This window comes from Buteo buteo, chromosome 4 (assembly GCF_964188355.1).
Source record: "Buteo buteo chromosome 4, bButBut1.hap1.1, whole genome shotgun sequence".
In the NCBI taxonomy this organism is placed as follows: domain Eukaryota; kingdom Metazoa; phylum Chordata; class Aves; order Accipitriformes; family Accipitridae; genus Buteo; species Buteo buteo.
In genome coordinates this window covers 4828203-4851863 of record NC_134174.1, presented here as the reverse complement: position 1 = coordinate 4851863, position 23661 = coordinate 4828203, and the positions used below count along the sequence as shown (strand labels likewise).

At 44.5% G+C, this 23661-nt stretch overlaps 2 protein-coding genes across 2 annotated transcripts in view; one reads left to right on the top strand and one right to left on the bottom strand.

The window, feature by feature from the left end:
• The window catches only part of ITIH5 (inter-alpha-trypsin inhibitor heavy chain 5), a 49359-nt gene extending 29958 nt beyond the window's left edge, over nucleotides 1–19401 (top strand). Inside the window, exons 8-14 of the mRNA XM_075024619.1 lie at nucleotides 4531–4702; nucleotides 7277–7586; nucleotides 10324–10877; nucleotides 11256–11306; nucleotides 12381–12497; nucleotides 14948–15325; nucleotides 16670–19401. Of these exons, the coding sequence (XP_074880720.1) occupies nucleotides 4531–4702; nucleotides 7277–7586; nucleotides 10324–10877; nucleotides 11256–11306; nucleotides 12381–12497; nucleotides 14948–15325; nucleotides 16670–16968 (1881 nt within the window). The 3' untranslated portion in view covers nucleotides 16969–19401. The remainder of the gene's footprint in view (nucleotides 1–4530; nucleotides 4703–7276; nucleotides 7587–10323; nucleotides 10878–11255; nucleotides 11307–12380; nucleotides 12498–14947; nucleotides 15326–16669) is intronic.
• A 782-nt stretch (nucleotides 19402–20183) lies between these two features.
• The window catches only part of LOC142029713 (store-operated calcium entry regulator STIMATE-like), a 39081-nt gene continuing 35603 nt past the window's right edge, over nucleotides 20184–23661 (bottom strand). Inside the window, 5 exon segments of the mRNA XM_075024620.1 lie at nucleotides 20184–20260; nucleotides 21350–22269; nucleotides 22845–22929; nucleotides 22931–22975; nucleotides 22977–23050. Coding sequence (XP_074880721.1) covers nucleotides 22156–22269; nucleotides 22845–22929; nucleotides 22931–22975; nucleotides 22977–23050 — 318 coding nt within the window. The 3' untranslated portion in view covers nucleotides 20184–20260; nucleotides 21350–22155.

Genomic DNA, 23661 nt, shown 5'->3' with positions numbered 1-23661 from the left:
AGGCAATGGAAAGTGTGAATACGTGGGCTTGGGACATGCATTATAATGAGGTGCTTGAATCCCCCCCTTGCTTCATAGCAGGGCCAATATCTGGCAATGCCACAGCATCTAACAACCACACATTGTCTCCCTTTGAACTGCACAGCTTTCAGGGTAGCCAGGCTTCACCCCCACCCTGCTCCTCAAACAAACAAGAGACTGTGAGAGAAATGTCACCGGGACTCAGATTCCTCCTAGAAGGTGCCCAGATGGTCTGACATCATCCCAGATGTCTCTGAGGCAGCTTTTTGACCCAAGAAAGGGCTGAAGGCTCTCAGATCTTCCATGGGAGTGTATGTCTTCCCATGCTTTGCTCCACCAGTGTTTAAGCAAAGTGAGGTCTGTCAGAGCTAGCCCCAAGGGCCAGGTACAAAGGTGACAATTCACAGCTGAACTGGAGCGTAGCTGAGGGAGTTCTCTTCCTGCTGTTGCTGGGGGTCATACAGCCCTGAATCATCTTGGCCGTGATGCAGGGCCCTTAGCAAGCAAGAACCAGAAAAGCAGCAGTTGTGTTGCATGTCCAGATATCAGTGAGGAGGTAACAACGAAGACCAGAGTGGTGGCTGGAAGCTGGCTTGTCTCTGACCTTGTAGGCTTGAGAAGACACTATTTGCACATAGGTCATTTAGACAACGTGAGCCCATCTTATCATTTCTGAAGCACAGATAAAAACTGTGATCATTCCCTGGCAGCCATGGAATCTTCTCCCATCAAGTTATCCTCTTTTAAATCCTCATTTAAAATATGTCTGACAGCTACAAACCATTCCAAACTGGTAAAAATGGATCATTTTTTTTCCTGCGACCCTCTCCTTTAATCCTTGCTCCACCCTCCACACAAAAGTGCATCTAACCAGGCAAACATGTTGGGAGAATTGTTTCACCTTGCAGCACCTCACACAAGGGCACTGGACCCTTAAACTGGTTTTCTGCAGTGTGAATGTGTTAGATCTGTGCCCAGCTTATTCCCAAAATGAATCAGTGTCATATGTGCAGCCATGGAGGAATGACCTGGCCTTCACCAGGGAAGAAACGGTTAATTTTCTGCCTCGAAGGAGAGGCAGGAGTTGCAATGCAATGACTCACTGGGGCAAGGTGGGAGTGGAAGTGCAAAGACCCCATCGGCAGTGGAGCAGCTTGGGAATCCCACGGCAGCCTCAGCCCTTGGCTCCTGGGAGCCAGAAGTTCCAGCTGTAGCCTTACAAGGCCAGAATGAGAAACCTGCTGCCGTGTCTGACTGAAGCTGCTGCCAGGCACTCTTTACACGAAAAGCTTTGCAAATCCTTGCCTGGGGGCTGGTGGAGACTGGAGGAGAGGGCTGGGCACCAAGAGCACTCAGTCATAGCAGGGTACTTAAGGATTTCAAACAGTGCACTTTTACCAAGATGTTCTCCTTATTTAAAGTAGCTTTTGCCTGCCAGCTTCTGAATCATATCCAGCCCTCCGGAGGGAAGTCACGTCTCTCTTGCAGGCCATTTATGGGTGAGGAATATTGGTAGCAAAGTGTGTGTTGCCACCCCTTGAGGACTGCAGTCGAGGATAAAACTGGAGGTCCTTAGGGGCTGGGGGGAGAGATGGAAACACACAGGATGAGCCAGGCAATTCAGAGCACTCTGGGAGAGGTGGAGAGCCAGTTCAGCTCCTTTTGGCTCCAGTAAGCACTGTAATGCTCAGGACTGGACAGGACTAGGTCTTGAGGCGAGTCCCACCTTCTCTTTATTTGACCTACTCAGACTCTTGGAGGCAATGCTGGGAGACAGGCACTTCCAGACAATGACTCAGCCCATCCTAAACCCTATCCAAAACAGATGGGATGGATTAGTCTCTGGAGGTGTCTTTCTGTGCCTGGAGAGGGATTAGATGCAATGCCCAGCTTACTGATGACTGAGTTGGGAAAGCTGAATCCCACCCTTCATTTTTACAGAGGATGAGGTAAAAGCTACAGGAGAATGAACCATATGGCCTCCCTCATTCTGTTTGCTTTGGAGCAAAACCATGTGCATATACACACACTTGTACATATGTTTGTATGTATATATATTATACAAATTCAAAGTTGTTTATTTTTGTTTTTTTTTAAATTGCAGAGACAAGCACATGATAGAGATGCCAGAATCCAGGCTGTCTGTGCGTGTGCATTAAAATATGACAGAACTTTTTCCTGGAAAAAAACTGACTCAACTGTGACAAAAATAAGAGACAAAAAAGAAAGATAGAATAAAAGAAGGGGAGAGAGAGATGGTCCCAACCCCATATTTGGCCCCTGCATGAGGGTGCGGGGAAGCGCTGCATTTTCTAGGAAAGTCTGCTTCAGTTCCGTCCTGACCCTTCTGCAATTTTAGCTTGGATGCTGTGTATGCACAAATGCACTGCTGCTCTGTGATGTTCCTCCTTTTCATTTTCTTTTGGCTGAACACAGGCAAGAATATCAAAAGGAATTTCTGAGCACACTGGAGGTGAGATGCAGTCTCTCTGCATTTTGTAATGGGAAAGGCCTACTGGATTGAGAGCTGGAAACTCCAGGGTTTGGAAAGCTCTCCATTTGTGGCCTTGGCATCATTACTAAAGTAGTCTGTGTCTCAGTTTTCACTTCTGTAAAATGGGACTGAATGTTTGAGTGTCCCTCTGAAGGGTGATGTTATGTATTATCTGGTCCATTTTTACAATACAAAGGCTATTGTAAAAGAGGAGATGAGAAAGCATAGAACCCTCCCTTCTTTTTCAAATAACTGTCATTTAGCTCATCTTAGCAAGTTTTCTATGGACTGTTAGACTGGGGAGACAGCCTTCATGTTTGGGGCAAGCATTCATCTTCTTGAAGGTTTATTTGGTGCACATCATGTTGTGAACCTAGTGGGGTTCTCCCCTTGTTTTTGAAAGAGCCTCTTTCACCAGCATTTGATTCAGTATTGTTGTCTATGAAACATTCATAAAATTCATGGCAGTGAGATGTGGAGAAGTGTTCCAGCTAAGCAAATGGAGGGATGAATCCTGCAATCCCTACAAAGGAAAATGGTTTATACAGAGGACAGAAACAGGCAGGGAGGGACTCCAGACCTGGCTCTAAAATGTTTGAAGCTATAGGAAATATTTCCCTTAACTTCAGATGGACTGGAAGCCAAGTCACCAGCTAGAAGGATTAGAGATTCCACTTTGGTGGGTGATTTGTTTGCAGTGGCATCATTGCATCATCAGCTTCAATGCTGAATCCAGAGGGATATTGATGACAGCTTGATCAGTCCTTTGAGCTCCTTTCCAAACTGTCTTTACATAGCAACATCAGGCCTAGAAACATGTGGTTTCCGGCACTGCTGATTACCTTTTGTATTTTTTCTGGACAAGCTCTTCATGTATTTCCCTGATAGGCATGAGAGAAGCCTTTAAATGCTGATGAGTCCACCATATTATTTCCTGTATAGCTTTCCCTGGAATTTGAAAGGCTTGGTAGTGGCCAAGAAGGGGCAGAGCTGAGAAGCTGCTGATCTCTCTACTTACAGATATTGCCTTGTATTCCTCCCATGTGTTTTGCATCCAGCTATAGGGTATGTTTGTGTGGACAGAGGCTGCTTTGGGCATCTTCTCTCAGCTGGTCTTACTAAGCTGAAGTTTGTCTCCATGTGAACGCAGCTGCATGGCTGCTAAATCAAAGTTGGTCACACTGGGGAGAATTGGACACATCTGCACTCTTCCTGTTGGCTTATCCTTAGTGGTCTGTCTTTCCCATCACCCAGGAACCTTAACCTCTCTTGCTGTGAACTCGTCTTGATACCAGCTTTCCTCACTCTGGTTGCCTATATTTATGTAGGATGATGAATGGCAAAGCAATATAATGTTGGTATGTTGCTGGAAAACCAACATGCTTGGGACAAAACTGACTAGCAGGTAGAATCTGCAATGACGAGTCAGGGCTTCTTTTTGTGTCTTATTCATTTGAACATACTAGCTTAAACATTTGTGAATTGCTGGAACTATTCATTGGAGTCTGTATATACCAACCGGTATCCTAATTATGAACAGACCGTGTGCATCCTTGACATATTTAGACGTATTTCAACTTATAAGTAACCTTTTTAACTATATGCCACTTACAGCTTACTGCAAGTCTAGAGGGCTTTAGAAGAACTTCACGAGGTTTTTTGGTATTAGTCAACATTATTCAGTATCCCTTAGTTCAGAGCATGGTTCTCCCAGTCACTGGGAGCTTGTATCCTAATTGTCATGCATGATTTTTAAGCTTAGTTAAGTCTAGATGTGTGTTTCACAGCTTTGCAAGATCTTTTGGGCAAGAGTTTTTTTCATCTCATATTTGCATAGCACCTGGCACCACAGAGATCAGGCCTTGAGACAGGGAAGGACATTGCAATTTTCTTCATAAGCCAAACTGGCAGTGTAGAAATATCTAAAAGATCAGTAAACATCTTAAGAATTAAATTCTTGCCTGCTAAAGCAGTGACAGTTGTGCCTACTGGTCTCTTTTCTCTTCTCTTTCTAGACCAAAGAAGCTCTCTTCACAATTCTCCAGGACCTAAGGCCTGAAGACCACTTCAATATCATTGGCTTCTCCAACCGAATAAAGGTGTGGCAGCAGGACCGGCTGGTGCCAGTTACTCCAAATAATATAAGAGATGCCAAAAAATACATTCATAACATGTCGCCTACTGGAGGTACGATCCAGAGATATGAACGGGATTAATTTTGCTATTCAATTAACTACAACAGAATGGAGAGTGCTGGTCCTGTAGCATGTACCAATAAAAAAACACTGGAACTTAGGTCATATGACAAGGGGCCCCTTCCCTACCTCCACTCAGGGTTATGTGACTGAAGGATATGTGCCCTTTATCAGTGTATATGATGGGAAGGTGTCTCCAGATCCAGTCATATGACCTGATATACTTATTAAACCCAAGTTGGGCCCATTCTCCCATTTATCTGGTGAGACCCTCAGAGTGGGAAAGTTCCCAAGGTTATTTCTTGAGGACACAGGAAAAAATACCATATCCTGGTGAAGGACACACAAGGCCAGTACTTGTGCAGTTTCCGAAAGCCTGTGTAAAAGCAGGCACACGGTTTTGTCTGGGCTGGAAACTCCATGGATGGACTACCCAGTGTGGGCTGTGGGATCACCTTCTGCAAGAGCTGGTTCCTCACCTAGTACTGTCATCGTCTTGTCTCTACCAAGGAGCAGCCAGAATGACACTTAAGAATTTCTTGTCCTTTTTTGCTTGTGCCTTGTTGCCAGGAGTGAAGAGGGGAGAGGTGGAGACCCCAGAACAGTGACAGAGTGCAGGCATGATTTTGAATATAATTCAGTGGTCTTCTGTTAGGCTCTGCACACTAGTATAAAAAAAGCCAAAAACTTTTGTAGGTTTGTAATCAAACATACCTTGGCAGCTGTGCCCATCCTAGCCAAGCACTCCCAAGGTAAGCAGAGAGCTGCAAAATGACCTATGCAAATCCTTCCCCATGTGAGTCATGACCATCATAGCTCGTTGAAGGTCAGACAGGACCTTCCCATGGCTGCCCCAGAGCAGTGACCACTCCTAGCAAAGGAAACTCTCTGATGGAAAAACACAGCAAACAGGATGGTTTGCCGTACTGTTTGTATTGTGAGAGGAAGAGTTTAGGAAGTGGTCAAGGGACCTGCCCAGTTAAACAATTGCCAATAGTGGGACAAAACTCAGAGTACAAAGCTTTTTACTCCTGAAGTGCCAGAAGATCTGTGCAGGAACCAGCTGGGTTTGCCCATGAACCTGCCAGAAAACAAAAGTAAAAGGAAATTATTAACTCGGGTTCAAGAGGAAGGTGCAGTGATTCTCCACTACAGGCCAGTGGTACTTTAGTTTTGGCTAACTCTGCATTTTCCCTATAAAGGTGCTGTTGTTGCTTGAGTACCTGCCAGTGATTGTGAATGCACTGAGGCTCCGAGATCACACACACGAAGAACATGCTGTGCTTACACCTCTGTCATACTCGCACGCCAAAGAAATAGGAACAAAATATTGCTGCTAAATATTTGTGCATGTGGCAAAAGACAGTTTTCAGTGCTTGGCAGCTTCTGTGATATGGCTGGGTTTGAAATGACACTATCTGCCACATGGGATGGTTTTCATTTGTTTCTGGGAAAAAATTCCTTCTGAAACTTTGGGTCTGGATGGAGACTGAGAGAGTATTAGGATATTTCAGTGCAGGGTTTTGGTTCAAAACAATATTGAAAAAAACACAGTCTGGATTTTGAGGACTTTTCAGAAGTCTTAGTCCCTTTCCTGTTCCTTGTCTTGCTGCAGTCACTGGAGCCGTGCACACTAAGTTTCTAGGTACGTGATGCATAGTCAGACCTGCTAGCACATCCTTGCTGATGATCTGCCTAGATATCCCCTTCTGGACCCTGAGGAGGAGTCTGTGGTGTATGGCTTTTAACCCATTTCACCTGCTTTTTTCTGAGAGTTGTTTTTAACCCAGACATACTACTCCTGCAAAGGTTCCACAACTAATCCCTCTTTGCTTTGACTAGCACAAAAAATACATGGAGCAAGGAGATACCTACACTTGTTTTCCTGCTTTCTTTTTTTCTGAACAAGTAGTAGGTTCAAATCCTTTTCATGGCTATTATTCTAAAGTACACCTGTTCCCTCATTTATTTTCTGTTTGTCCCTCTCTCCCCACTTCAGGCAGCTCCATTCTTCACTAGCCAGTTGTTTTGTCAAAACAAGGTCCTCAGCTAACAAAGCCATTTCTCTTCCCTTTAAACTTTGTTAGCCCCTGGGGTTTGAGGAACAAGCCCAACCACTTGTTTTCCCATTTGAAGGTTTTTTTTCCTCTCTTCAAATTTTGTGCCCTTCAGACAAAATGAGCAGAACTCGTTTTCCCAGTTCAGATACTATCTGAGAGAGTCCCTAATTAAGTTTAACTGTCTTTATATGTACTGGCAGGGCATGGTATGTGCTGTGACTCTGCTTACCACAGCTGACTATCGTACATTGAGACATTTAAGGATATAGCAATTTCACGTAATAAACTGTAATTCATAATTCAGTTCATAAGACTATAAACACCTATCCCAAACTGGTGCTGAGTAACAGAGCTGAACTGAATTAAAGGGCTAGTGCAACCTCATGTAGAGAAAAGGAACATCCTAATGAACAGAGATACTGTCATCCTACTAAAGGGAGCTTAGAGAAATTATTTGTACCACTCTTAGAAGAAGAAATGAGCTAATCATTTTGGTACCTTCCCAGGGACTAATATTAATGGTGCTCTCCAGACTGGTGCTAAGCTGCTAAATGATTACATTGCTCAGAATGACATAGATGCCAGGAGCGTCTCTTTGATCATCTTCCTCACGGATGGGAGGCCCACCGTTGGGGAAACACAGTCGTCCAAAATCCTCAGCAACACTAAGGATGCCATTCGTGATAAATTCTGCCTCTTCACCATCGGCATTGGCAATGACGTAGACCACAAGCTGCTGGAGAGGATGGCACTGGAGAACTGCGGCATGACAAGGCATTTCCAGGAGGATGATGATGCAGCTAGCCACCTCAAAGGGTTTGTTCTGTTTTTTCTGTACTTATATCTGGGTTGGCTCCTGTGGGCAAGGGTTTTGGGAAGCAAAATCCTCTAAGGAGACATCACAAGAGATGGGAGTTTCTCTGAGGTTCGACTCTGGTTGAGAGAGGCAGAGTATGATCAGATACTGAGGATGCCTACCCAGAAATTGTCACCTTCGTAGCAGAGCTCCAGAGCTGTACTGGAGCTTCCCAGCCTCTCAGAACAAGGTATTTGTTTCCCTAATTCAGACAGTTGTTTTGGGTATGTAAACCTGGAGAGATGGGAGGCATTAATGCCACCTCTCCGCAGATGGATGGAGGGAGGAAAAGATGCATTGCTCACTCTCACTTCAAATTGACAACATAAACAGCATGGAGAGACTCAGGAATGGAAGTCCCAGTTTGGGGCAGAATTTTTTTTTTTTTTTTTTTTTTTAAAAAAGATAATCTTATGCCCAAACTCCAAAATATTTGACTTTGAAAAATACACCAGGGTCATTCCTGGGATGATCATGCAGTCACTTCATTCCCTTATTCTTTGTGACCCAAATCCCCACCAAATTTCCTGTAATCCTCATTGTTCAGTAGGACCAGAGATTATGTTCCTCTCCTGTGATCAGGGAGCTGTAGTCTAAGCGGAGACCCTAGTGAGGAACAGCAAAAAGTTATCTGAACCACAGCTCTGTCTAAAATGTCAGGCAGTGTGTCAGTACTTCCAGGCAAAAATGTTTGGCTTTCACTCCCAAAATGTTAGCGCTTTGAACCTCAGAAACCAAAAAGAGACAGTCATTGAGCAGAGCCCGCTCGCATAGCTAGTGTCTAATTCATCTGGAGTAATGAGACCATGTACCTTCCACTAGATTTTTTCTTTCTGTGGTGGTTATGCGTGAACAAGAGTGTCTTCCTTTTAAATCGGATCCACCTGCCACGCCACCCATGTCATTTGCTTCTGAGAACATGCATTTTGGATAGCGAGTGGCATTCCCTGGCAAATGAAGGATGTGCTGACTGCTTGGGCCACAGGAACCCAGCACTGCAAGTACTTGTTCAAATACCTCTATCTGATAAACAGCTCACTGTTTATCAAGCTCAGTGAGGGCAAATCCATTTGGCATCTGGTGCCAAATTTATACAGAAAGGCACAATCTCTTGCTGGAGGCCAATTCAAATCACCGTTGGAGGGAAAATCTACCTGGGTGTCAATGTAACTTCTGATTTTTGTGGTCAGTGGGTTGGATTTTTGCACAGATACTTCCTTGCATTGTACTATAAGGCAGGTTGTATCCCTCACTCCACTGTTTGTTATAACCCAGGAGTTATTTGACAGAAAGTTCTCGGGTTTAATTCACTCATGTTTTAAAAGGCATCGAGGTCTCTGCATGAAAGACACTGTGTGCTCAGAGAGGCTTTAAAATAAAGCCAACCAATTCAGGCTTTGGGTTTCCTTGGAGAGAGACTAAAACAGAAAGTGTGACTTTAGCTTCCAGACAATCTGTTTAAGCAGATGTGAAAAATAAATGCAGCCTGAATTAAAAAACAGCTGAGGCCAGTTCTTTGTTTATTTACCAAATTAGTCTCAAATGACTTGCCAAGAGATGAGGAGTCTGGCATTTAAATGGGAAACATGGCATTCTTGGAGCAGTTTGGGAAGATCCATCAAAAGCACATCGCTGCAGGGAAAAGACAGTACCATAAACTTAGGCCTTGCCCCCTTGTAAAGGCTTTCTGGCCTGTCCAGTGCAAAGTATTCTCAGAAATATGGTAGGTCATGTTAATAAAGCATTATAGGGTTAAACTCTCTGGTTCCATGGAATTCATTGCTTGCTCCTACAGAAAGTCAGCAGTAAGGTAGCAGGGAGTCCTTTTCTGCCAGTCCTCCTGTATTTAGTAGTTAGGATTCCTCCATTCCTTGGAAATGTGTTCATTTATGGGGGTATAGTGAGATTCCTTCTTGATTTTTCTTTCTCCTCTGACCCTCAGAAAACCATGTTCCTACCTGTCCCGCACTGACTATGCCAAACTGTATTATCTAGGGCTCTTCCAGTGATACAGAAGCTTTGGTTCAGATACTCTCTGGCTTTGGAGGGCCCAGCCTCTTGGTCTTACAGTTTCTGGCTCTGGAATACCATGCATAATACCACTAGAAAACTGCGGGTAACAGCATCTCTTCAAAGTACGTTTTGAAATAACTAGGGTGCTTTCTGTGAGCCTGAGAAGCCAAGGATTTACTTTTGATGAACAGGCCCTCTTAAGCAAACTCAAGTGGTCACAAATATCTCCTTGCAGAGCTCTTGAATCATAGTGTAAGGTAAATGACTGCCAGACCATGCTGGGATGCTTCTGAACATACTTAAGAGACTCTGTTTAGATGCCTAAGGAACACTGAAAACTAAAATGAGGCAGTGAATGATTCTGGTTGAAAAGGACCTCTGGAGGTCATGTAATCCAGCCTTCTGCTCAGAGAAGAGCTAACTTCAAATTTAGGTGAGATTTCTCAGGGCCTTGTCCACTCAAGTTTTGAAAATCTCTAGGGCTAGAGATTCCCCCATCTCTCTGGGCCCAGTTACAGTGGAAGCAGTAGTTAAATTTGGGGCCTGGTACCTCTAACAGCTCCTGAATGTCTTAGGAGTGATATTAAATAGTCTGACTGTGTCCTTAGCCATGTGTAAGTGCAAGAGTGTGTGCATACACTTGGATGAGCAGTACTAATGGTGAGAAATATGTCTTTGTTTAAGGTTCTATGATGAAATAGGAACACCTCTTCTCTCTGACATCCGTGTTGATTACCCTGAAGACAATGTGGAAGAAGTAACCCAGAACTTCTTCCCTAACTACTTCAATGGCTCTGAAATTATAATAGCTGGCAAACTCATCAACCACACCTCAGATAGTCTCCATGTTGAGGTGACTGCTAGCAACTCCAAGAAGTACATCCTCCTCAAAACAGATGTGGCTATTGACCTGCCAAGCAGGAATGACATCAGAGGTGTCCCTGGCCTGGAAGATGGCAAAGGTGATAAAAATTACATTGAGAGGGCATGGAGTTACCTCACCATCAAGGAACTGCTTAACTCCCGGTTGAAGACTGATGACAATCAGGAGAAAGACTATTTGATGGAGAAAGCCAAGTCAATGGCTCTGACTTACAATTTTGTTACTCCCTTCACTGTTCTGAAGATGAGAGAGGCTGGGCTCCATTCAGAACCACCTCAAGAGGAGTTTATCAGCCCTTCTACTGATGGCATTGGTGAGAAGTTGCAGAGCTTGCAGGGACACAAGGCACCACCAGGTACGAGGGAAAAATAACGATGTGCTGGTAAGAAATCTTTTTGCATAGGTAATGTCTCATGGCTGACTTTGGCAACAGGGATGATCTAGCCAATGAAGCGAGGGGTGGTAAAGAGAAAGCTGAGATTTTCATATTGCTTTTGCTAATTGTGGACTGGGTGACCTTGAGCAAAACTTTTAGGCACCTGAATCACCCCCTGGAAGCATTTACTACTCTGTTGAAGTTATTGAAGAAAAAAAGGTATTCTAAATGAAGCTTAAAGTAGCTGCAGGAATATGTGCCATAATCTTGCTGAATAATATTTTGGGAACATTATTATACTATGGCTCTTTCTGCTGCTCAATAAGGAATTGTAACAGCCTTCCTTCCCAATTCTAGGTATACGCAGACAGCAAGATAAACAAAGAATTAAAATCTCCAAAACTTCAGGTCAGTGCCTGTTTTCATGCCTTTAATAATTGAAAATAATAGTGGTTGATTTGTGGAAACCTCAGCTGCATGCTACTGTAGTATAACCATCCTGACAGAACAGCCAAAATCCTTTTTACTAGACCTGCAGAGTAGGGAGGAAAATAAAAACAAAACCAAAATACACAGAGGATCAGTAATGAGAAGAAATGTGAGGAAACATAGCAAGGCAGATAATCTACAACACTTGATCCTCATGTTAAAGACTTCTGTAGATTAGGGGAGAACAGGAAGCACGTTCTCTCTGTACTAGAACTAGTCAAAAAACTTACTATAAAGTAATGTTGCTGAAACATAAAATGTGTCGTCAAAGGAAAAAAAGAAAATTCTGTAGTGTTTTGCTATTTCCCTGTTGGTTCTGCACCTCTATTTAACATCCTTTTCATACATTAAACACTGAAGAACAAGCCCAGATCAAGAATTTAGACTTGACTTTCCTGGGATAAGGTCAAATTTACCTTAGAAACTAGGGTTTTGGCTTGTCTTATTATTAACAACAACTATCTGGTAGTTGATGACAGGTCAAGGATTGTTGAAAAATTAAGGTCGTGGGATTGTTTAAAATCTGCTGTTGACTGCTCCAATCTGACATTGAGGACCAGGAAGGCGTGCCCATGCAGCAGTCCTTGGTTAGAGGATACATTTTTGTGTGCTGTGGCGGATGTAGCCTCCCAACACAGTATGGAGAAGAGGAGTATAAAACACCTGTGTGACAATTCCCGTAAATCACTGAAACGATATTTCAGCAAGCAGATATCCTGATTTTCACCTGGACTGCTTTGGGTTTTGAATTTTCATTGAAAACCTAACCTCTTCTGTGAGGAAAAACAAACAAAGTAAAATAATCTTTGTGAAAAACAAAGCAAAACTTGGCATTTCCTGGCAAACTCCATCCAAACCTCTAAAAACAACAAAGCAGGAGGTCTTAATAAAAACAGGGACAAACACACTTTGAAAAGCAGTTTTGTTACATTCCTGGACACTGCAGTTTTGTGTAAGTCTCTCACATTTGTCTCTTTTTCCATGTTTTCTCAGCGGATGGAGACCCTCACTTTGTCATTGATTTTCCCTCCAGCAAGTTCTCTGTCTGCTTCAATATTGATGGAGAACCAGGGGACATTCTCCGACTGGTCTCTGATCATAAGGAATCTGGTAAGCAGCCAAGCAAAGCCGTTGTTTGGGGAGGAACGCTGAAGCACAAGGCCAGCTCTCTAGCACTAAGACTAAGCACCAAGGTGCTTCATAGGCAAGGAAGTGGCAGGAAATTAGAAAAAGTTGCTTTTCTGGCCAGGCAATGGAAAATTGGCGCACACCAATTTTCTGGCTCTAATCATCTGCATTAGAAGGGGAAGTAAACTGTTTTCTTGCCCTTACTGACCTCCAACTTTATCATAGCTTATGGGTAAATTCACAGCAAGCCTAAGCAAGGAGGAGGCCTGACCACTGTTACATAAACAATTTATCTACAGAAGTGTTTGTCAACAGCGTAGAGGGTTCAATAGAGAGAACTGGCCTTTCTGTATATCCAAACTTTTCCTAGTTCAGGTCTCCATTGACTCGAATCAAGGCAGCAGCGAGATTGGAGAGCTCAGTTCCCGACCATTAGACCCAGTATGGTCGGGGAGTTGCACTTGACCAGTGCTACAACAGCCACAGCTGAACAAACACCAGGCATTTTGCATGCTGCGTGTAGTGTTTGCATAAGCCATGCAGCCACCTCTGTGCCGAGAGATTACACAGGGGATTCAGCTTTCTGGTGCAGTGACAGTGCATTTCTCTGATGTGCAACTTCATCAGCCCTCTAGTTACAAAGTCACAACATGCAAATAAGAGATTTGGACTCACCAAAATTGCTCTGTTATTGGAACTTCACTCTTTACTTACAGTATTGTTTGCTTCAGGACAGAGCGAAGTATCCAAACAGGCTAACCAAGGACTGTGGCTGTGTCAGTGGAGAGACTACCAAACTGGTTACTGAGTCATGAGAACCTTGAGAAAACCCACACAATTCAGGACCTGCTTTACCCAACCCGGTCTGTTCCTCAGGGGCCCAAACTGTGGTTTGATCCGATCTGGAATTCTAAGCAGGGCAGCTAATAAGGAGATTAGGTCCTGGGCAGGGAAATGGTGGGAGGAAGGGGTGTTGAAACCAGAGACAATGCACAGACTTGTTTTACAAAGAAGATAAACAACCCCACAGTAAAGTTATAAGAATTCTGTTCTGTGTGGCAGTGGTCTAGCCTCCATATTTCTGTGTTCATGCCTGCCTTAGTAAATAAGATCCAGCTCCTGGCGGTGTTTCCCTTAGAGTTCTTTTACAGACTCTGTTTGTGCTACTGCTTGAATGATTCTGTGGCTCAAATGCAGAATGGGTTTGAGGAAAACAGACTCTGTAGCACTAGCAAGTTGAGTCTATGAAGACAGAAATGAGAGACTCCCCCCAGGAGTGATGGGACATGGAGATATTTCATCTCAGTGTTGATGGCTTGGGTCTAGCTTGTGTTAGCAACAAGCCTCCTCCTTTATTTTTATGGTCTAGTAGCTGTTCAGAGGCCTGTGGGAAGTGAGACACTGTCTTATACACAGCAAGTCACAAAAATCATTAAAATTATTTGGAATTTTACTATGAACATCTAAGCTTTATTTGACTCAGTGGGATCTGTACCTTGGACTACTCAAAAGTGGTTATTTTGGGGAAAAACTCAGGGAAGTGGGAAAGGCAACACTGATGAAGCTGTAAATAACCCAGTGGGAGTGCAGAGTTCAGGGTCCTCTTCTGCAGTGACAGAAAGAGAACCTGAATTTCTTATGCTGCCACCTGAAGAAGTTCAGCACTTCACCTCAGACTGTAGCAGGTCAGGCTATTCCCTCTACAGGTCCTGCTCAGTCTTTAGTGTGTCGGCCAAGGTAGTAACCCTTACTCTGTGGCTGCCCAGGCTAATTCTCTTCTTAGGATTCAAGTGGAGAGGGACATCAAACCACAGCTGTCTACTACCCTAAGATTCCCTGAGACAGCAGTATTCAGATATGCCGAGGTCCTCTTCCTAGAAGTTTAGTCCCTATGCCAGTTGGTGATATGAGGAAAAGCAGGCCTGCCAGCAACTTTTCTTAGTCCTCCAAGATCTGGTATGTTTGCCCAGGTTTCAGTTACGCATCAACAAATAGGTGGTCTAGGTAAATCATACCATGATTGGTCAGGCTATAGCAGTCAGGAAGATAAAATGTTTGTCTTATGTGACTCAAAATCCCCGCACATCATCTCGATCATAAGTAGGTCTAAGGTTGGATGGAGCTTAGGAAGTGCTGTGCTGAGAAGCAGCTGGTCCTATCCTGTAGCACTGCATACACAATGTTAGCACTAATGGGACTGAGAGCACCTGTCTCCAGGGAAGGCCAGTATTTCTGAGCTTGGGTAAATTTAGGTACTGTGTATAAGGTAATCATTTTATAACAGACTGGTTATACTGTTTTGAATACTGGTAGGTGAAATAATAGAGTGTGAGGTGGTGAATCTGCATGTCCTCAGTTGCAAGGCTTATATCATTGAGACATTAGACCTATTCTTGGTTCCAGCTTTTATTTATTGATTATCTTCTTGCAAGGTGTAACCGTGAATGGGCAATTAATTGGAGCTCCTGCACCACCCAATGGCCACAAGAAGCATCGGACTTACTTCAGCACCATCACTATCCTCAGCAATAAGCCAGAGAGATCTTACCTAGAGATCACACCCAGAAGAGTCATCCTGGATGATGGGGAAAGACTCCTTCTGTCCTGTGATCGGAGTGCTGTTGTGCGAAGCAGCAGCCTCGAGGTGTCCATCTCTGCCAACTCCAACGTCACTGTGACGATACAAGACACAATCAGCTTTGTCATCCTCATCCACCATTACAAGAAGCCAGCCCCATATCAGAGGAATCACCTGGGGTTCTACATCTCCAACAGTAAAGGCCTCTCTTCTGACTCCCATGGGCTACTGGGTAGGTAACAGGTTCTCAGGTTCAGAGCTGTAAACCAGACAAAAATGATCCTTCCAAACAGTTTTAAAGGACAGAGACAGGAAGTAATGAACAAGGCAGGTGGGGATTAAGTTCCCAGGTGAGACTTTTACATCTACTCTCAAACAATTTCTCTATTGCTAGTATCCCCAACTGCTCTTCCATCTTTTTCTGTATGAACCATCTCCCACTATCCTAGCTATGTGGTTGTGCCTGTTTTTCACATTTCCAATCTTTTTATGATTGTTTAATACAGTCTTTATTAGAATACACATGCTTGATGCTCCCAATACAGAAACAGAATCCAAATATTGCACAAGAACCCTGAGTAATTTACCAATAAGAGATTCTCTAACAGCAGACCTAATTCAGAATAGCCCAGCTGCTAATGTGCTCTCAGGGACATAGCAAAGTAGTCTCTGAATCTCTCTAGGCAGAGAGGACAGTCAGCTGAGGTCTTGCAGATTCTGAAAGAGCTCTAGTCACAGAGCTAGCACATTGCCGGGGATCATTGGCTTAGCCTTCAAGTACTGCACTTGCACATGTCCAGAGGGTCTGTTTTTGCAGGACTGAGCTGTTTACACCTGAACCTGATTGAGATCAAGAAACACTGGTACTTTTTGTGGGCCCTTTCTTTCAAACATGAAGTAAAGAGCCATCCCCACATTTTGAGAGCAACTAGGTTTTAGGTAGGCTCAGAGAATGTCTAGATGGTTGGGTTCTTTCAGCCAATGAGAAGTAGTGATGCTTATGGCCATGTACAGGTGCAGAACTCTAAGACAGAAGCCATAGTTTCTGTGACATTCAGGCACCCCCAGGTTAAGCAGGAGGTGATCCCTCAGGAGTGGGGTTTTGGATTCAGGCTACTTGAATAAACAAACCTCTAAATCCATGCTTAGGTTTGGCCTAAAAGAGCTTGCTCCCAAGAAGGCAAGGGAAGAGAACTTGGAACTTCAGGCCTAGATCTTCTTTCTGCTTGCTGATGGGCATTGTATGGGTTATTATCCTCTAGTAACCGTGGCCGGTAGAAGGGAACTTAATACTAGCAGCTCAAAAAGCTCTTTAGCTCAGCCAATGTATCTTGATGAGTGAAGAAAAAAGAAATAGGGTTTTATTCTATTCTCTATTTGTGAGATTTAGAAAAGAATTGCAGGATCTAGATTCATTCTGCTCTTGCAGAGAGGCCCGTTACAACCCCATATTCTAAGAATCCTCAAAATATGGCCTATTAAAGAAAAAAAAAAAACAACCACCAAACAACAAAAACCAACTTACAAACAGGCACAAAACAGCCAGTCACAGACTCTATTTTATCTTGCCTTCCAGGTCAGTTCTTGAACCACGAAGTTAAACTTCTTCAGGAATCTCTAAACACAAGTCATCAGCAGGTTGGTCAGAACCAAACTGAAGCATTAAAGCCAGGCCCTACAACTAACCTGAAAGTGAAGGGACGGCTCGTTCCTGTTGTATGGAAGCAGAGGAGGATCTACAATGGCCAGCAGGAAGTTGACTGCTGGTTTGCCAAAAACAATGCGGACAAACTGATCGATGGGAGTTATAAAGACTATTTGGCTTCTCATCCTTTCGACACAGGGACCAGCTTTGGGACAATTAACAGCCTTTAAGGCTGATCATAGCAATGCATTACAGCAGCATGTGTGACAGCGGTTCTCTTCTGAAGCCTCTAGAGCTAGGCAATTTATGAATATTTCTTTACTTTTTGGTGCCAAAGAAACCAAGGCTTTTTGCCCTTGGAAATCAGCTGTCTCTCTTTCATGCTAGATGAACATTGTTCATCAAATTCCTGAAGACAAGGAGGTTGGGGGGGAAGGGTTGAGGACATGGCTAAAGGTGTGATCAGTGCTCTCCCAGTGGGAAGGGAGGGAGAAATGGGCCAGCTCTCGTATTGAACAGTGCAGAGAGCTGCTGGCCTTGAAATAAACCCACGCAGGGATCTGTGCAATACCCCCAGGGGCTGAGTTATTACCCAGTGAGAGGCAGAGATCATACAGCACAGTGCCTAGCTGGAGAGACAACACTGGGTGATATGCCTTGCAAAGAAGTGACTTGGAGCACCTGCTCCAGCCATGGTCCCTGGGGAAAGAAAAGGGAGAGAGAGAGGAGAGGTGGGTGGATATGCATCTGCAGTGACCCATTAGCATCAAAGAGGTAACCAATCAAAACCTTGAATCAACAGGCCACGAGAAGGTATTGCTTTCTTGGTTATTGGGATGGGGTCTGGATTTGCCACTAAGCATGATGTTCCCTGAACCACTGTGGACCCTTAAAACAGTGGTGAAAACCTTCATGTGGTTTATTACTGTCTCTGTGCACAGGCTGCATGCTTAAAAAGCACCTCTGGTCTTCAGCAGCAACAGGAGTGGTGCAGGCTCCCATGCCATGAAGCATCTCATTTAAATAACTTTGCAGGTTTAGTGATTTCTCAAGTCTTGACTCCCTCAGGGAGAAACAAAATTCCACTGTGAGCTTCCAACAGACCTGCCACCTCCTTGAGCAAAGCATCACTTCTGCTTAGCAGAGATTTAAATTCTCTGAAGGATGATGAACCAGCACCCATGACAGCTTATGACCCTACAAAGCAGCCTCTTGAATATAGACTAGACATTTCTAGCTGCTTTTCTAATCAGGGAGGAAGTCTTTATTTACTCCAAATTGTCAAAAATTTTTCATCCCAATTTCCCCTGGCTCCCTTTCTTTACACTGCAGGAATTTGTACGCAGCAGGAATTTGGCAGCAGGAGGTTACAGAAGGGTCTGCCAGCCACCCCCACTGCAGGTGGTGCTGCTCTGCAAAGAAACCTCCAAACCCAAACTGCAAGGCTGTGGTCTATTTTAAAGTGAGGCATCAATGAATAATGCTATAGATCAGCCACAGGGGAGTTTGCGTAGTAGAGAACTTGGCCAAAGAGGACTTCGACAACCACAAAGACATTTACATGGCAAGGCCAAATTGAGCTCATGTATACTCTGCCTTTCCAGAACTGAAAGGAAGGAGGGTGGGTGTGGAAGCATCTCCAGGAGCTAAATGATATCCATGTGTTAGGAGAAAACATAGTTGCCAGAGACCTACAGAAATAGGTTCAATCTTGACTGATTTTTTTGCATATTTAAAAATTAAATCATTGTTGCTGTAGGAGCTCCAGCTGCTGGGGGTGGAGTGGTGGTTTTCCAGTTGCTTGATCATCTAGTTTATTGCTAGCACTGTGGCAGCAGAGCAGGTAGCAAGCACAGTTGCTTATTCACACCATGTGCTGTGGGGAAGAAGGAAACAGCAAAAAGCAACCAGCTAGATTTAACTGCACGCTGGAAGATCCTTACAGAGACCTCAGTGCAAGACTTATGCCAAGCCTCATGTTTTGGAACAAAACATAAAGAAAACACTACTGCTTTAGGCCCAGTATCTTGAGAAATAGCTCTCCTGCAAGGGAGAGCTGGAGGCAAGACCTTCAGCACAGTCCTGAGCGTGCAATAACCAGAGAGGTTAATGCTCTGCAGCATGCTTATGGGCCAGAAATGAGATGAAAAGAGCACCTGTGAAGTTTAATTCTGCACCTAAGACAACAGTGGGACGATCACCCAGCCCATTTCCAAATAACCTACCATTTCACTAGCACAGGGTGAACAGGATAGTGGCAGTGAACTAGGCAGGCCAGGGTTTGGCAGGTATGTTCTTCATACTGTCCTTACGGAAAAAGAGATCTCTTTGAAATCTTCACTCTCCTCCCACAGTTTGCTGTTCAAATTAGGGAGTGATTGGTTTCAGCTCTCCTCTCATCTCATCTCTCCTGTATATAGATATGTGTATGTATATATATATATATGCACACATACTGCTAATGCTTCAGGTGCATCATTACTCCTCTTCCCTCTCCTCCAGCCAAGGAAACATATTTCTTTCAGGGCCTGAAAAGAACAATGATCAAGTCCAACTTCCCAGCCATATGAAGCACCTGGAGCAATATACTCAAGTTCTCCTTAAGGCTCCAGTTATCCATTTCACAATAAATATTTTACAGTGAACAGCGTAGTGAAGCTTTCATTTGGCAAAGATAAAACGAGCTTTGAAGCTAAGGTTATGTATCTTTTATGCTGCTGGACAAGCTCATGTTACTAGATGGCTGAAAGAACCACTCACAATTTAACAGTAGGTTGGGAACCAAAGTAATTTCAGCAGAAAATTAAAGGTCAGTGATGTTCTTCAGGCCCTATACACGTGGTAGGAAGCAAGAAATATGTTAGGTGAACAGACCCTAGGGTTCTACTCCTACATTAAACTGAGAATTTAACCACATAGAGAAGACTGATCCAGCCTTTCAGTAGCATAGGACATGGAAAACCAGAGTTTGTGCTCCTGCTGCCCCAAAAGCAGTAAGAACAAAGGCAGGTCATGGACTGTAAACTTCAGCTTTTCCCATCTATAAAGGGGGCATCACAACACTTCCCTATCTCAGAAGGAAAATATGTCTAGGTTTAGTCCTCATAGCCCTTTGATGTAGCACAGAGGCACACATTTGTTCTCATCTCCAAGAGCATCATGGAGCACTTGGTTGTGCAGCGTTACGGTTAAAGATCACAAGCTGCTCAGATAGCTGAGGAATGAGGGCTGAGCAATCACTTTGGAGTGCAGTGGAAAAAAATTGCACACCACCATTTCAGGCAAGGGAACAGGACTCCTGAATTTAGGGTTGCTGAAACAGCACTGGCTACACAGTGCTCAAGAGGGACAACCTTCTCCAACATCATACTTGCCCTGCTATTGCCTATTGTAAGCCTTCTCAGCCAGCCTCAACAAAAGGCTAAGATGAAGATTACGTCACTCACCTTCCATTTTAGGACAAGGACTTTGCTGTGGCTGAATTTGCACTCTTCACATACCGCAGCATTGCACTGTGCAGCCCTATAGCAAGAACAAAACCCAAAATACTAGTACACCTCAAAATAGGGAGCAAGTTTCCAACAGGGAAGCTGTTTTTATCTATTTTCAGTTAAGACCTTCAACAGCATAGGAGTTATTCCAGCCCTTACCAGCACAGAACTCAGCAAGACAAGCAAAAGCTGCATTGTGAAACTGATTTCACTAAGCAATACAAATGATCTATTCAAAGAGCTGTGTGCCATGTGTTCCAAAAGCCATTTGATGTGCCAGCAGAAGTAGGATTTTGACCCTTCATTAAGTAAGGAAGAAACAAAAAAGGACTTAATTTCCAGAAATACAGTATAAGACTGCACAGCTGCAAGTGTAGCCAAGCGTGTCTAGTTCACTAAGGGGCATGCAAGACTTTGATTTGCATCTAATGCTTCTAAACTACTTTGAAGTTAGGGGGCAGAAAAAACAAAACAAAAGAAACCCAAACAAACCTACAAAACCAAAAAACTTCACCCCCCTCTCAGCTCAGCTTTTAAAAGTCTAAATCTAAGTTAGAAGATGAAAATCCTTTATTTTCTGCTCCTTAATAAGTAGTGTTTTCTTGGGAAAATACAAGGGAGGGAAGAAAAATAAAAGATAGTTCCTGCCCAACATTACTGGGGACTGTCTTGCAATAAGCAAAATCTGTCTATGGCTCAACTGGGTCTATCGGTTCAGTTCAGTGGATCCTGGATCAGGATCCGGGTCTCATCACAGCTGTGTATCTGCACCCAGCCTGGGAGTTTATTATGCAGCTGCTCTGTGCTCTCTCTCCCCAAGAGAGCTGTGAAGTGTTTTGCTTTTCTGTGTGTTTATAGATGACTAGGGTATGTTAACAAGAGAGCAAAGGCAAAGCCCTGCACCTCACACTTGGAGCAAAAGGTGCCAGGATCTGGGACTCCCGCAGCAGTCCTGCCTGAGGCCATTCCCTTACACCCATAAGATCATGGCTGGTTAATGGGGCTTCAGCTGACCCTTCAGGTCTAGTTTTTGAATCAGGTGCTGCAGAGATTTGATATGTTTATTTTTAAACTAGGTAAAACGCAAGCAGTCAACTTCTAGTTCCCCACAAACACTCACTTGTAAGGTCACAACTGGGATGGATCTCTGAGTCTGTTCCAGTCTGGAGTCCGGCACCAGCTGATGCTGCAGCATCAGGTCTTTGCACTGAGGTGGCTCATACAACCCATCCACAGAAACTGAACACCATGGCTCAGCTCTTCTTCTGTGGGTTTACTAGGAGACCCCTGCTACAGAAAGACAACCTGCCCTGTGAGGAACTGGTCAGGAAAAATTTCAACAGATCCCCTTCCTTCCTTTTACAGCATTAGGATTTTGCAAAGCATTAAGCATATGAAGGCATTTCATTTATGAAGCAGTTTTAGGTCAAATATTTATTGCATTCCTTATAAAAAGTAAAAAGCATCAGATCCACTGAGACAATCTTCCCAATTCAAGACATTTAAACACATATTGCAAAGCAATACTTTTGAGTGTTGTGCATATAAAAGTGTCACAGTTCAGGTAGTACAAGATAGATTTTTTTTTTTCCTCTTTTCTATAAAAAAAGAAAAGCAGACAATTTTTTTTATTTCAGTCGCTAACCCTGACAAAGTTACACCCAGCTGGCCAGCCAAGGGAAGTATATACCCATCCCCCTAACTGCAATGTGCCTGCATACGTACAGGTTAGGGTCAGACAGCCTCAAGCCTGCACAGATACCATCCCAAAGAGACAACTGCAGAAGGATAGGTCTAGATGAGGCAGACAAAAGGATCTTTGCAGATTCATAGGGATCAACTAGCATTCCCCACCCTGCCCTTCCTCAGCCAGCTCAAGGATCACAGTGCTGCTTCCCCTCCTCTACCTCCCTTGTCTCTGTGTTGTCAGATGACCACTTGATAGCTGGGCTGCTTCATCTTCTGGTTTGTTCCCTGGAGTCCTGAAATATCCTGGTCACTTTCAGACTGATCAAAATCCATGTCTGGAGAGAGTAACACCTAGAAAGGAGAACAGACAGATGCTGATGGAGTGGAAGTTCTCAGCTCTTCCTGATACTGCTTGCTGAAAGGGTCAAGCACCCCTAGAGGGGTCTGCTGCAAGATCTAATCCTCTCTGGCAGATGGGAAAAGTCATAAGGTCACCTTGACCATCTCTCCAACAACAGCCAGACAGATTTGGGCGCAGACACCATGATGATCTGGTGTCGTTCGTCCCCCCCCCCCCCAAGATCAGAACAGGCAGCTAAAAGCTCTGTTCGCCATGGGACAGGACTCACACATAGACATGCATGTTCAGGCCAGGCTGCAGCCTCAGCGGAGATGTACAAAAACTAGGCCACATATTTTGCAAACAGCTGTACCAAATGCAGACCTTTTCCCAGGCCCCCAGCTACTTGCTATCTCCAGAGCTCAGCCAGAAGAGCAAGCAGAGCTACGGACTTAGCTTCAGCCATAGCCAGCAAGATCAGGAGTGGTGTCCTAGCCTGGTAGCACCTTATTTCTACCTGGCACAGCAGCTCCTGGCGGCTCCGTCTGAATTGCGGGAGCCGAAATTGAGCACTGACACCTCTCACCGGTACCTCTCCAGGTAAGAAAGCCCACAGCTTCGCTGCATGATCAAAAGGCTGCCCATTGCCTCCAGGAACACCTACGCTTTCAGTAGCTAACTTCAGACTTGAAGCTACCAACAGGCTCTTTTGAGCTAACTGGCTGCCACCGGCCTGGAGCGTTTGCACGATGCAGACAGAGCCACGTGTGGGGCATCCTCCAGCCACATCATCTGGAAGAGGAAAAAGGCTGAGTTTTACTCGGGCTATGGCTGCACTGACTGCAGAAGAGCTGAAACCCAATGCCAGCCAGCAGGCTGGATGCACGGGTAATATTCACAGCTTCGCAGATTGTTTGCTCAACCCCATCCTACCCCTTCTTTTTACCTCAAAAACTCAGCTTTGGGCAAGAGAATCCCTACCCTCATTAGCCCTGACAGTAGCTAGCTCTAAGCACAGCTGAAGTGCAGTCAAACCTTGTGCTACAGCTTGTATCATGCCCAGCAGTACTTGGAAGCTCGGTCAAGTCATGGGATTTCTGGTCAACACCAGTTCCGACATCAACACTGGCCAGGTCCTTGGCACCTCAGCACCCAACTCTAGAGGGGCACAAGCCTAACAGCACCATCAAGGGCCTCCAGTGATACTTCCCTAGCTGAGCAATGCCAGCAGCCCTTTCCCCCTCCTCCACTCACCCATCACAGAACCCAAATAGCATCGTTAGTTCACGGCCGGTGCAGGGACAAGGGGCAGGTACCACAACCACCCCCACAAACATCGCTTCCTCCAGCAAGGCAGCTTAGACCTCACCTCAGACCCAAGCCTCAGCCCCGTCTAACCCCAC